The 13,821-nt window shown below is 36.6% G+C and overlaps 1 protein-coding gene across 1 annotated transcript; it reads left to right on the top strand.

The window, feature by feature from the left end:
* Positions 1-2,220: 2,220 nt before the first annotated feature.
* Positions 2,221-11,245, top strand: LOC115974740 (2-alkenal reductase (NADP(+)-dependent)-like). Its single transcript, XM_031095242.1, has 6 exons — positions 2,221-2,324; positions 4,373-4,718; positions 5,093-5,270; positions 10,049-10,215; positions 10,491-10,573; positions 10,698-11,245. The coding sequence occupies exons 2-6, from the start codon at positions 4,491-4,493 to the stop codon at positions 11,074-11,076; spliced, it is 1,035 nt and encodes a 344-aa protein (XP_030951102.1). The 5' UTR covers positions 2,221-2,324; positions 4,373-4,490; the 3' UTR covers positions 11,077-11,245.
* The last annotated feature ends 2,576 nt before the right edge of the window (positions 11,246-13,821 follow it).

Below are 13,821 nucleotides of genomic sequence, written 5' to 3'. Positions count from 1 at the left end.
TATATGAATCTTGCTTGAGAGAGACACAAGTGAGGGATGAATAGGGGTGTAATCAGTTTGGATCGGTCGGTTTTGAAGGAAGTTTTTATATTGAATGAGGATTTTCAGTTTCGCCGTATTTGAAACTAACACCAATTTGTAAGGAAGTAACGTCGAACCAACCAGACTACAGTCAATTTCGATTCTTTCTAGTCAATTTCGATGTTTGGGGTGTGAGAAACAAAATCAAAAAGAAAAAGAGAAGAAGATGGTGGTTTAGGATGAGAGAAGAAGACATACCCATAGACAAACCATGATTGATAGCAGCATGTCTTGGAGAGAGATACAATAAAAAAAATTTAGGGAGGACAACAATGCTGAAGGAAAAGAAAAGAGAGAGAGAGAGAGAGAGAGAGGCTAGAAGAAAAGAAAAGAATGAAAAGTGGTACTTATATGATGCTAATAGGGTTTTAAAATTTTAAATAAACTTTAAATAACTCAAAAACGAGACGAAGGATCAAATTAGAGATCACTAGGCCAAAACATAGCATAGCACTAAGCTATTGAATCAATTATGTTTCAAAGTTATATATATAAATATATATAATGGTTTGGTTCGGTTAGTTTCGATGTACAAAATTCTAGCACCGCCATTGAACCAAAAACTAAAAAATTTGAAAATTTAAAACCGAATCAAAATCAGAGAAAACTGCTTGAAACCTAAAATTTCAATCGATTTTGGTTGATCCATTTGGTTGGTTGGTTATTTTTACACCCTTAAGGATGAATGAAAGTTTCATGTTTGGTATTTTTATAAAAGATTATTAAAGAGCTCGCTCGATCAAGAAATTCTTGCTTGAGCGAGAAGGCATCTCACTCAAGCAATGTGCATTCTCACTCAAACGAAATAGTAGTAGAATGTATGTTTTTGTAGAATTTTGCACCCAAAAAGTAAAAAGCAAACAAACAAACGAGGAATTTATTTATTTATTTATTTTTTTAGTTCCTAATAATGACTAGTAATAGCCTTGACAACATTTTAGAGTGTTTGTCACACCATAAGTGGCCTTTTAAATGTTCTTATTAGCAACTCTTCATGGTTTATAAAAAAACAATAATATCAGTTTTATATACACACACATTCAAGTGGAACAAATATCATCTTAGAAATACGATTATTTCACACCTTTAAACTATCAAATAATCCTATTTATTTGACTTTTTATTTTATATACATTTTTATGTTTAAAAACTATTTTTTTAGATGTCAAATTTTTAATTAAGTTTTTTTATCACGGTTTTATTTATTCCACTTTCACAAATTGTTCTAAAAATTTTCGTCAATGATTATTCAGCACATTCATAATAAGTTCATTCAAACTAATTTCAAATTAAACTATATATACCCAGTTCAATGTTCTTTGATTAAGCAAACTAACTTCAATTAATCCAGGTTTCATCATGAAGACCACACACAATACAACTTCCTCTCTAAGCCACAACCCACAAGGGATTCATAACGTGGCCTACAGAGTACAAAGAAAACACACAAAATACAAAGAAAAGAAATAAAGAGGGGAGGGAAAGAGACAAACAAAAACAGAGTAAAAGAAGAACTGTTAAGAGTTAACCCAATATGCCAATTTCTGGCCCAAATCAAATAAGTAATAAATATAAATATCTCTACTTAATTTTTTTTTTTTTTTAAATAAAGAAGCCCAAAAGCTGAGCCTTTTTTATTTTTTATTTTTAAACTTGAACCATTCAAATTTGAAGAGTAGTTTTAGGATGAAAAATTATTTTATAACTTTTTTGTCACAAATATAATAATTAATCATCACTTATATATAAATTCATAATTTTTTCTTCATTAATCACACTTTATCACGTAACAATTGTGACAAGAAGGAAAAAAATTTATGGCCTTTGACCTTTTCAAATTTGACAGCATGGAATCACCTGTACAGACACATAGTTGATGCTAACAAAACACCAAGAAACGTACAAAACACCAAGAAAAGAAATAAAGAGGAGAGAAAGAAGAAGAAGAAGAGTTGTCTCAGCTATCGGTAACTTCCACTAATCACATTTTGCCACGTAACAATTGTGACAAGAAGAAAAAATTTTATGGTCTTTGACTTTTTCAAAATTGAAAGCATGGAATCACCTGGCATACAGAGGACAGACACATATAGTTGATCCTAGTGCACAAAATAACAAAAACCAAGAAACGTACAAAACACAAAGAAAAGAAATAAAGAGGAGAGAAAGAAGAAGAAGAAAGAGTCTCAGCGATTGGTGACTTGTGGGTCGTGGACCTCGTGGTGGCGACCATCGGTGACGTGGTGACCATTTCTGACTTCTTTCTTTCTTTTTTTACTTTTAAATTTTAGACCTCTTTTAGTAGAGTTGTTAAACAATTTATTTTCGGTTCTTAAACAATATAACACACATTTTCACATATTTTTTCATTCATATATATTTCAAAAAATTATAAACAACATTACTTAAACTTTCCTACTAAACGGGTGTATTGGACGATTTTTGTTTTCTGGCTAAAATGACCAATATCACCTGGTATGTCTACCAATTGGTATGTAGAGTGTTATGATATGAGAGGATTTTTGTACCACGGCACTGACCCCAGTCATACCGGCTAGTACGTACCATATTGACTCTCTTGCAGCTGGCTACCAAAATATTTTCTCTTCAAATGGGAAAGAAAACAAGAGAGAAGAAATTTAGAAACACCATATACTGCAACGTGCTAAGTTTTCTTGGTTTGCTTTTTTTTTTTTTTTTGGTACTCAACTCTTCCTTCTTCTTTTTATTTTTATTTTTTTAATTTTAATTTCCTTCTTTAATTTTTGTCATTTTCTGTACTCAGCTTTCCTCTCTCCTTTTTTTTTTTTTTTCGTTTTTGTTTCTCAGCTGTTCCTTTTTACTTTTCGTTTTTTTTTTTTTTTTAATTTCCTTCTTTAGTTTTTTTGTTCTTTTCTATAGTTTTCATTCAGTTTTTTTTTTTTTTTAATCAGCTGTTGTTTTTTTTGGTTTGTGTTTATCTATTTTACCTTTTTTTTTTGCTTCATCTATTTTTTTTTTCTAATTTGTTATGTGTTTTTTTTTATTTTTTTATCTAGTAGGATTATGAAAATAAATTTATACAAACTACATTTTCTATCCCTTACTATTTCATCCCTAAACCAAATACTATGAGGGAAAACTAAAAGTTTTTCTATTCTCCAATTTTTCTATCATCTCCCTAGTTTTTATCCTCCCACTTTTCTACCTCTCCAACTAAATGGACCCTCAAAATTTGTATCTAGCTATATAATTGTTGTTGTCAATGTCTATTACACCAATATCACTACTTATTTTAGGAAAAAGAGTATCTGCAAAATCCTCTCCAATTTATTGTATGACCAATGTTGTATTCTATACATGTATTATTTTTACTTTGTAATATATTCATTTCTCTCAGAAGTTTGTCAAAAATTTGTCGTTGAGAAAAATGCTCAATTCTTATTCCGTAAGTCTAGCTCATAGATGGAACAAAACCCACTTTTGAGTACGTGGGATATGTGGTGAAGCCGCATGTCAAAAAGTGATTTTCTTGGGAAAAAAACTGTTACACACATCATATTACACACATTCTTACTTAATAAGACTTACAACTTGTCATAATTTGCCAATGCTAAAACTATTGAACCTAAAATTTTTTTACCGCTCTAAGATTTTGAGAAAAATATATCAGTTTCAATCTCTCTTAAATATCATTTTAGCCTCCCAATTATTAAAATTGGTTCAAATAAACCCAAAAAGAAACATTTTGACAAAAAGAACCAAAAAAAAGTATCTTGTCCATTTCTTTGACCCATAAATCCCCCAAATACATCTAACAAAATAATTTTACAAATCCCAAGATCACCCAAAAAAAAAAACCAAATTTCTTCTAAATTACGACTTCTCTTGAAATCAAGACTCCCCACACGCCTGCAAAAAAGAAAAAAATCTTTAATATATAAAACAAGATAAATGCTATGTTCATAACATTTTTCCAACGCTTTCACGACAAATTTTAAGTGACAAGTTAATACTAACAGTTAAAAAAGTAATTTAAATGGTGAGTTGAGTGATATTTTTAAGTTCCTAATAATAATATATTCTTGTGTTAAATTTTTATTTTATTTTTTTTGCAGAATTAATATCATTTCTTTTGTAATATGCCTTTGTAGTAGAATTTTTTTTTTTCTCCCTTATGTGAGTGTTTGTTTCAAAAAAAAAAAAAATTAGTAGCAGACTATGCAGTAAGTATAAGTGGTTTAGTTAACCAAAAAAAGAAGTATGAGTGGTTTCCAGCTTGCAATTAATTGAATGTTGCCAACACTTGCAGGAGCCAGGAAGTATAAGTGATTTCCAGTAATAGTGCCTGCTGGCTGCTGCCTACACTTGCAGGTTACTCTCACAAGCTGAGAGTATAAACAAAACCCAGTTTGTTCGCTTAATTCCATATGGAGGAAGTGGAGAACAAGCAAGTTATATTGAAAGGGTACGTAGACGTACTTCCAAATGAGTCAGACATGGAAATCATGATTAGTAAGATTAAGCTCAAGGCTCCAAAAGGGTCAGGAGCTTTTCTTGTCAAGAATCTCTACTTGTCTTGTGACCCTTACATGAGAGGCCTTATGCGTAAGATCCAAGCCGCCAATTACTTATTTCCTCCCTTTGTTCCTGGTCAGGTAAATCCATCATCATCTCTTCCACTCTTACTTCACTTGATTCACTCTTGCTGTGAGTTTGGTGTGGTTCTTGCTAATATTTTTTGAGTATAGTTTTTTACTTTTCTAAGACCAGACAAGTTTTACCATAACATTGACATGGTCAGCTCAGCTGTGGATGACTTCCTATCATTTTCGTATGAATCGATTATTTTTTCTCTATCATTCATAATTGACTACGTTAGAGTGGTAACAAAAGTTGTATTCATAGGCTTCCTCGTTAGCTATCAATTATACAAAGACAAGAGGTTCCATAATTTAGTTTTTCACCTATTGTAATTTTCATTATAAAAGTCATTTTTACAAATTCTCAACAATGGCGTGTTTTGATGAAGGCCTTGGAAGGATTTGGTGTATCCAAAGTTATAGATTCTGATGATCCTGATTTCAAGCCTGGTGATGTAGTTTCCGGATTTACTGGCTGGGAAGAGTACAGCTTGATTCACAAAACTGAGCAGTTGAGAAAAATTCAGGCAGAGGATATTCCACTCTCATACCATGTCGGCCTCCTTGGTATGATAACTTACAGAATATATTACTTGAAGAATTTTACAAATAATACTTATTACAATTGATTTTTAAGAAAAGAAAATTTCAAAATTGAAATTATCAAAATCCTACATAAAGTCGATATACTATAATAAGATAAAGAGAATTAGTCATAATATCAATTGGTAAAAAAGATGTAAGCAAACTTCAATACAAAACCTTAATGTATCTTAAAAAGAAAGAATAATGGATTTTTTATAAAAACTATATTATACAATTTTAAATAAATATTATTTAAGTGATATTAAAATATAAAATGTCCTCATTTAAGTTGTCAACTTAGACCATAAGCTATGTAAGGACACGATTCGTGGCGGACCGTAACGGTGTTGGGTTCGCACGTAAAAAGGCCCAAACAATATCATTTGTAGAGCGTGGGTTTGAAAGGCTAGGCCTTGGTCGTCAAACGATGGGTTTACGTGATATGCATACATGGTTAAGTCGTCTTCGCCTTAGGAGTCTTTCTCCTGGAGACGGGCTGGGAGGCTCTGGTTTTTGGCCATTTTTCCCAGCCCCATCTACGAATTACTTACCTTTCCTTTTATACTAGCCTGTGTTTTTTATCCTTCGTCCATGTGTAGGATCGACATTCCAAGACTGATACTTGTCCCATCAGCCCAAACCCGGAGTGGTTGGGGGTGGTTGAAAAAGCTGGAGAGTATGGCTCTGTCAGGTACAGAATATTGAATGGCAGTAAGGGCAGCTTTCTCCGGTCATTTACGCTTTCCAGCATCCCCTTTTCTACTGGCACAGATATTTTAGATTTTCTTCCAAGTTGTTTCTATACCATTTTTACCCTTTCTTCCGAGGAGACTTTGGACTAGCCGAGGACTGAATCGTCCTCGGCTGTATCCCAATGCTATGTTGTACTTGCCTTGCAGCGCCTGAGCCATAACCTTCCTCGGCTTGGACCTTTGGGCCCCAACGAATAAATGGAGCTGGCCCAAAATATTGTTGGGCCCCACAACAGCCCCTCAAAACCCTGCTGTCCGACCTCTTGGTTGGAGAGGAGGGTTTTGGTAAGACCGAGCCTTTATTATGGCTCATTTTAATTCGACTTTTCACTAATGCTGGCGGTTCTCCATTTGCCCAGGAAATGTACCGGTCGACGAGACATCCTTTTGAATTTACTCCTGACGCGTTCTCACCGTTTGGTTATCCAAAACGCGCTTTTAATGACCTCTATTTACAAGACTATTTAAATTCGACGGTTTGTTTGATGAGGTGGGGAAGTGGAACGGGTACATCTTTGTTTACAGATTCTCTTGGAAATCTGGACAAATTTAATACCTTCCGTTTTGCCCTTCCTATAAGAAGACAAGTTAGGAGGCTATCACTCTCATACAGAGACCCTTTTTATCATTCTGAGATCTGAAATCCTTAGCCTCTCCTAGAGTCTACTTTACCCACTAGTTATACACTAAATCGTGATACGCTCGTCATAACAACGAGTAATGAAGGAACCATACCCTCCCCGTAAACACCATGTTCCAATAAAACTCGTAATGGCTAGATCAGGGCAGGGATGGCGAAGACTCAAAATCTGTCTCACCTTCCTTTCAGCCAAAATCCGAAGCAGAGGCTCGTCACGTCAAACCTTCGGCGTGACTGAGCCGAGGACACCCATTATCAGAACCAGCCGCTCTCTGACAAGCATAGCTAACATGACACCAGCGTGTTAAGAGTCAGGATTGAGGCAGGGACTAAGTGCCCCTGCTTCTTCCTCTCTTAGTTCACTGGTGCCTCCTTTTACCTCTCTTTCTTCTTCTTTCCACCACCAGATCCATCCTGGTGCTTTTCCTTCTCCCTTTTTTGCTTCTTTTTCTTTCTTTTCATCTCTTCCCTCTTCTTCTCCTCCTTCTTTTCATTCATCTCCTCCATCTTTTCATTCATCTCCTCCATCTTCTTTATTCATCTCCTCCATCTTCTTCTGAAGAAGATCCTTCTCTCAATATGGGCGCTACTGAGGCAGAGTTTAGAAGGACTTCGGAGACGAGTTTAAAAAGACATCTGACTGTTTACTTATCTGTATTGCTGTTTTTTTTTTGTTTCGGCAATCCACCTTTTGTATAGGCTTTTTTAAGCCCCTCTTTGTACGTTGTAATACATCTTTATATTAATAAAAATTGTTATCACTTTACTTCACATGTTCTATCTCTATATTTCCGAAATGATAACGCAATGAATGAACATACAATCTTGCGAATTTCTCTTTTATTTTTAAACCGTAACCGACGTCTAGGACCAAAGTCCCAGTTAATAAAAAGATCTTGCTCTGTGTTTATAAAAACAATCCGGTTTAATAATACTGAATCGAATAAGTGATACTTAGGGTTGAAACTCCCATTAGGTAGGAAAAGAAAGGACATTATGATGAACTTACTGAGTCGGCCTGGCACAATACCGCCGACCTTAGAGTACAATACTTGGGGCCATAATCCCTTATCAAAGAGAAAGGCGCTATTATGAATTTGCGAGTGCTGTTCGGCACAATAATATAGCATTTGAGTCAATGACACCTAGGGTCAAAAATACTTGCTAAGAAAAAGATATCACCATAACTTTAATAGAGTTGTTTGGCACAACAATGCCGACCTGTGAAAAACGATACTTACCCCAAAACTAGCCGAGATGATAACTGAATGCTCGATGCGGTGTAGGAAGTAACCATCCGAAGACATATCTCCAACAAAATGAACAGCCCCCCTAGGTTGCTGAATAGTGGGGCGTTTCACCATCTTCTTAACACTTTTATTGGTTTTAACCTTTTACAATATTTGAGCCGAGGATTGAGTAACTTAGAATTTTTATTAAGTAGCCGACCTTACGAAACTCAATCTTTTTCTCATCCGAGTAGTTGGTTTTCCCATAGGCTTGAGTCCGAGGACCATGCAATGCCTTGGTTCTGTCCAAAACTCAGTTTTCTCATCCAAGTAGTTGGTTTCCCCATAGGCTTGAGTCCAAGGACCATGCAATACCTTGGCTCTGTCCAAAACTCAGTTTTCTCATCCAAGTAGTTGGTTTCCCCATAGGCTTGAGTCCGAGGACCATGCAATGCCTTAGTTCTGTCCAAAACTCAGTTTTCTCATCCAAGTAGTTGGTTTCCCCATAGGCTTGAGTCCGAGGACCATGCAATGCCTTGGTTCTGTCCAAGACTCAGTTTTCTCATCCAAGTAGTTGGTTTCCCCATAGGCTTGAGTCCGAGGACCATACAATGTCTTAGTTCTGTCCAAGACTCAGTTTTCTCATCCAAGTAGTTGGTTTCCCCATAGGCTTGAGTCCGAGGACCATACAATACCTTGGTTCTGTCCAAAACTCAGTTTTCTCATCCAAGTAGTTGGTTTCCCCATAGGCTTGAGTCCAAGGACCATACAATACCTTGGTTCTGTCCAAAACTCAGTTTTGATAAGTAGTTGGGGGAATTACCCCCTCGGCTATGGCGTAGGATCTTGGTTTAAAGGGACCATCCCCTCGGCCAAGCCCCTAGAACCATCCGTGCTATTGACGCTACAAAGCGCAGCCCTTAGTGAAGAAACGTAGCCCCTAGTGGGACTTTACTCTAAAACACTATATCCAACTACTGAAAATGATGTGAAGGATGGTATCAACCCACCACTAGTGCCAAGGCACAAGCCTTCCCCACAGACGGCGCCAATTGTAAGGACACGATTCGTGGCGGACCGTAACGGTGTTAGGTTCGCACGTAAAAAGGCCCAAACAATATCATTTGTAGAGCGTGGGTTTGAAAGGCTAGGCCTTGGTCGCCAAACGGTGGGTTTACGTGATATGCATACATGGTTAAGTCGTCTTCGCCTTAGGAGTCTTTCTCCTGGAGGCGGGCTGGGAGGCTCTGGTTTTTGGCCATTTTTCCCAGCCCCATCTACGAATTACTTACCTTTCCTTTTATACTAGCCTGTGTTTTTTATCTTTCGTCCACGTGTAGGATCGACATTCCAAGACTGATACTTGTCCCATCAGCCCATACCCGGAGTGGTTGGGGGTGGTTGAAAAAACTGGAGAATATGACTCTGTCAGGTACAGAGTATTGAATGGCAGTAAGGGCAGCTTTCTCCGGTCATTTACGCTTTCCAGCATCCCCTTTTCTACTAGCACAGATATTTTAGATTTTCTTCCAAATTGTTTCTATACCATTTTTACCCTTTCTTCCGAGGAGACTTTGGACTAGTCGAGGACTGAATCGTCTTCGGTTGTATCCCAATGCTATGTTGTACTTGCCTTACAGCGCCTGGGCCATAACCTTCCTCGACTTGGGCCTTTGGGCCCCAACGAATAAATGGAGCTGGCCCAAAATATTGTTGGGCCCCACAAGCTATATCCATACGGTCCAAGATATAGAGTGGAGACAAGTTCGTAATTAAATAAATTGTTATGATACGTAATTTATCATTATAAATAATTTGCAAATATTAATTTTATGAAAAATGAAAATTTTAATTATTTGACTATTAGTCTAACATAGGTCAAAATATTGTTGTTTAAGCATGGAAGAAGTAACTTGGTCACTTATTGACGCTGTAAAAACCCCACCTCCATTCATTGATTAGAAAATTCTCAGGTTTGCTGTGTCTAACTTTGTACTTTTTGTAAATTAAAAAGTTGTATTGGTGTATGGCTAATGTAGATTAAAATTTAATCTTAATCATTTTTCAATAAGATATATAGCGTCATCTGAAGCAGTCCCTAAGCAGAAGATTTTCTTCTTCTTCTTCTTTTCAACACAGGTATGCCAGGTTTTACTGCTTATGCTGGATTCTTTGAGATTTGCTCCCCTAATAAAGGGGAATATGTCTTTGTCTCTGCAGCTTCTGGGGCCGTTGGTCAGCTTGTTGGCCAACTTGCTAAGTTGCATGGTTGCTACGTTGTTGGAAGTGCTGGCACAAGCCAAAAGGTAATTTTTTTCTCTTTTTCTTTTTTGTTCTTGTTATTGATATATTTCTTTGGGTTGTGTTTGTTATACAAACATTGTATTTCATAGCTGAAAACGTAACTTTAAGTCTATAACAGGATTTTCTCTTTTTCTTTTTATCTTTTGGAGGATTTATACGCCATCTTTATCTTTGTAGACACTTCCTAAACACTATATATAAGGCTTTTTTTGCATAGCAATAGACTCTTCTTTGAATGATCAGTCAACACCGAGATAACTTAAATGAGCTATTTTAGGTTGATCTTTTGAAGAATAAGCTTGGATTCGATGAAGCTTTTAACTACAAGGAAGAACCAAACCTTGATGCAGCATTGAAAAGGTTTATGATTAGTTTTTGAGAATGAAGTATGATAAAGAACTTGTTATGTGAATTAATAACCCCATTTTCTTTTATGTTTATACTTGAAACAATTTGGTTTCTAATGGATGGCTTAACTAAATAGGTACTTTTCACAAGGCATTGACATCTACTTTGATAATGTGGGAGGGGATATGCTCGATGCAGCACTTCCTAATATGAGGATTCATGGCCGAATTGCACTTTGTGGGGCAGCGTCTCAATTTGGCCTCTCTAAGCCACAAGGGATTCACAACTTGATCAATCTCATAACCAAGGCCGTCAAATTGGAGGGATTCGTGCAACACAATTACTTGCACCTATATCCACGCTTCTTGGAACATGTTATTGGTTATTACAAGCAAGGCAAAATTGTTTACATTGAAGACATGAATGAAGGTTTGGAAAGTGCTCCTGCTGCCTTTGTTGGGCTATTTTCTGGAAAAAATGTTGGTAAGCAAGTCATTCGTGTAGCCTCTGAATGATTCGTGCCCAATGTGATGCATTTTCATTGCAAACATTCCATAACAAGGTGAAGTGAGTGTAGGGCTTCACAATGAATAATGAATAATGAGACATTCATTTGAAGTATCTAGTTTATAATTGAAATAATCTTATTCCTTAGATCATGAATGAAACGTTTAAAATAAAAATGTAAGGACACGATTCGTAACGAACCGTAGCGGTGTTGGGTTCGTACGTAAAAAGGCCCAAACAATATCATTTGTAGAGCGTGGGTTTGGAAGGCTAGGCCTTAGTCACCAGGTGGTGGGTTTTTCGTGGTGTTCATACACGGTTAAGTTTTCTTCACCTCTGGAATCTTTCTCCTGGAGGTGGGCTGAGAGGCTCTAGTTTTTGGCCATTTTTCCCACCACCCCCACTTGGTGCACCTACCCTTTTATTATATAGTCCGTCTTGGTTAATCCTGGCCCTCCACTTGTAGGTCAAGCAGGAGCTTATTTTCTGTATCCATCCCATCAACCGTCCCGTCTTACTTTTTACTAGTTGCGAAGATCGAAGTTTACACCGTCCCAACGTATTTTCTCATTAATCGGATCTGGGTGTTGGCAGATGCATTTAATGCGGAGGAAACGCGTCATCCTTGATCCAATCCTACACCCTGCTTCCCTATGGGCCCCCTTCTACTTACATCCCCTTCAGGGGACTGTCTGGGGATAGCCTCTACCAAGATGTTGATCGTCCCATCGAAGTTCTGGAGTGCCGAGAACAGGGTAGCTTCTCAGCCGTTCCCCTGGACTCCCCGGCCATTGACAATTCGTCCTCGGCAAAATACCTCCTCGGCACGGGTCCTGGGCCCAGACAAAGTTTGGGCAGGATTGTAAACTTCTCGGACCCACAAAAAATATGTTGTTCGTGTTGTGTAGATGGTTACATACATGTAGCTGTAACATATAATGAGTGATACCTGAACAGTAGAAGAATAAAGAGTATTTTAAGGTAATAAAACGAAGTTTAAGAATTCTCTAAAAGTGAGTTTCTATTTCATTTGAGTTATGGACAAGTGAGGCACTGGCCAAAGTTTCTATATAGATCTTGCTACAAGTGAGGGACGAATGAAAATTTCTTATTTAGTATTTTTATAAATGATTACTAAAGAGCGAGCTCGATTAAGAAATTTTTGCTTAAGCGAGAAGATATCTCACTTGAGCAAGGTGCATTCTCACTCAAGTGAAATAGTAGTAGAAAGTATGTTTTTGTAGAATTTTGCACCCAAAAAAAAAAAAATCCAAACAAACAAATGAAGAAATGATTTTTTTTTTTTTTTTTTTTTTAAGATCCTAACTAAGTGCTTTCAATATAAGTGACCTTTTAAATGTTCTTATTAGCAACTCTTCATGGTTTATAAATAAACAAAAATGCTAGTTATATATATATATGTAAGGACGCGATTCGTGGCGGACTGTAACAGTGTCGGGTTCGCACGTGAAAAGGCCCCTAACAATATCATTTGTAGAGCGTGGGTTTGGAAGGCTAGGCCTTGGTCGACAGGCGGTGGGCTTTTCGTGGTGTTCATACAAGGTTAAGTTTTCCTTCACCCCTGGAGTTTTTCTCCTGGAGGTGGGCTGGGAGGCTCCGGTTTTTGGCCATTTTTCCCAGCCCCTTTCTTTAGGTTACCCCTTTTTCCTTTTATATTCGCCTGCGTTCATTGTCCTTCGTCCACGTATAAGGTCAACCTTTCCAAAATTGATACTTGTCCCATCAGCCCATATTCAAAGTCGTTGGGGGTGGTTGTAAAAGCCAAAGACTGCGGCTCTGTCAGGTTCAGAGCATTGAATGGCAGTAAGAGCAGCTTTCCCTGGATATTTTAGATCTTTCGTCCTGGTTTCGGTCCTATACCGTTTTTACCCTTCCTTCAGAGGGGGGGGGGACTTTGGGTCTGCCGAGGACTGAGCCGTCCTCGGCGATATCCACAGGCTATTTTGTCGAGTTTGGGCCATAGCCCTCCTCTGCTTGAGCCTTCGGATTTTCCCCAGGTAGATGGGCCCGGCCCGCAAATCATTTGGGCCCCACAATATATATATATATATATATATTTATATAACAATTTTCCTACAAGCCAAATCTCATTTAAGTGGAACAAATATTATCTTATAAATACGATTATTTCATGCCTTTAAAATATCAATTAAATGCTATTTATTTGACTTTCTATTTTATATACATTTTTATGTTTTAAAACCGTTTTTTTTTTTCTAGATGTAAAATTGTTTATTAAGTTTTGTATTACAGTTTTATTTACTTCTCTTTCACAAATTGTTAGGAAAAAATTTGTCAATGATTATTCAACATATTTATAATAATTTTTTTTAGTTATAATCAATTTAGTTAGAGTTTTACTGGCTCAATATTCTGGGAACCTTTTTGAAAGTGGGGGGAAAAAAATGCAAAATTCAACTATATATTTTTATTTTAAAAATAATAATTATCATTGTATAATTTTGATATAATTTGTATACAATTTTAGGGACCTTTTACTTATACAATAGTGGGCTTTGAGACCCTTTAAATTTTTTTTGGGACAAGTGGGTCTTAGGCCTAACTACCTTAGCCTTAAGCCGGCCATGTCATAGCCAGAGATAATTTGTAGAATAATTTCAAAACCAGAACCATTCTCAGCTAAAGTGTTAAACAATAAAGTTTTAGGGTGAGTTTGGTTCAACCTTTTGATATTATGTTTTTTGAAAAATTAGAATTTTTAAAAAGTGCGG

Source organism: Quercus lobata, chromosome 2 (genome assembly GCF_001633185.2).
Source record: "Quercus lobata isolate SW786 chromosome 2, ValleyOak3.0 Primary Assembly, whole genome shotgun sequence".
Taxonomy (NCBI): domain Eukaryota; kingdom Viridiplantae; phylum Streptophyta; class Magnoliopsida; order Fagales; family Fagaceae; genus Quercus; species Quercus lobata.
Note: the sequence above shows the minus strand (reverse complement) of the source record. Positions and strands in the feature narration are given on the sequence as shown.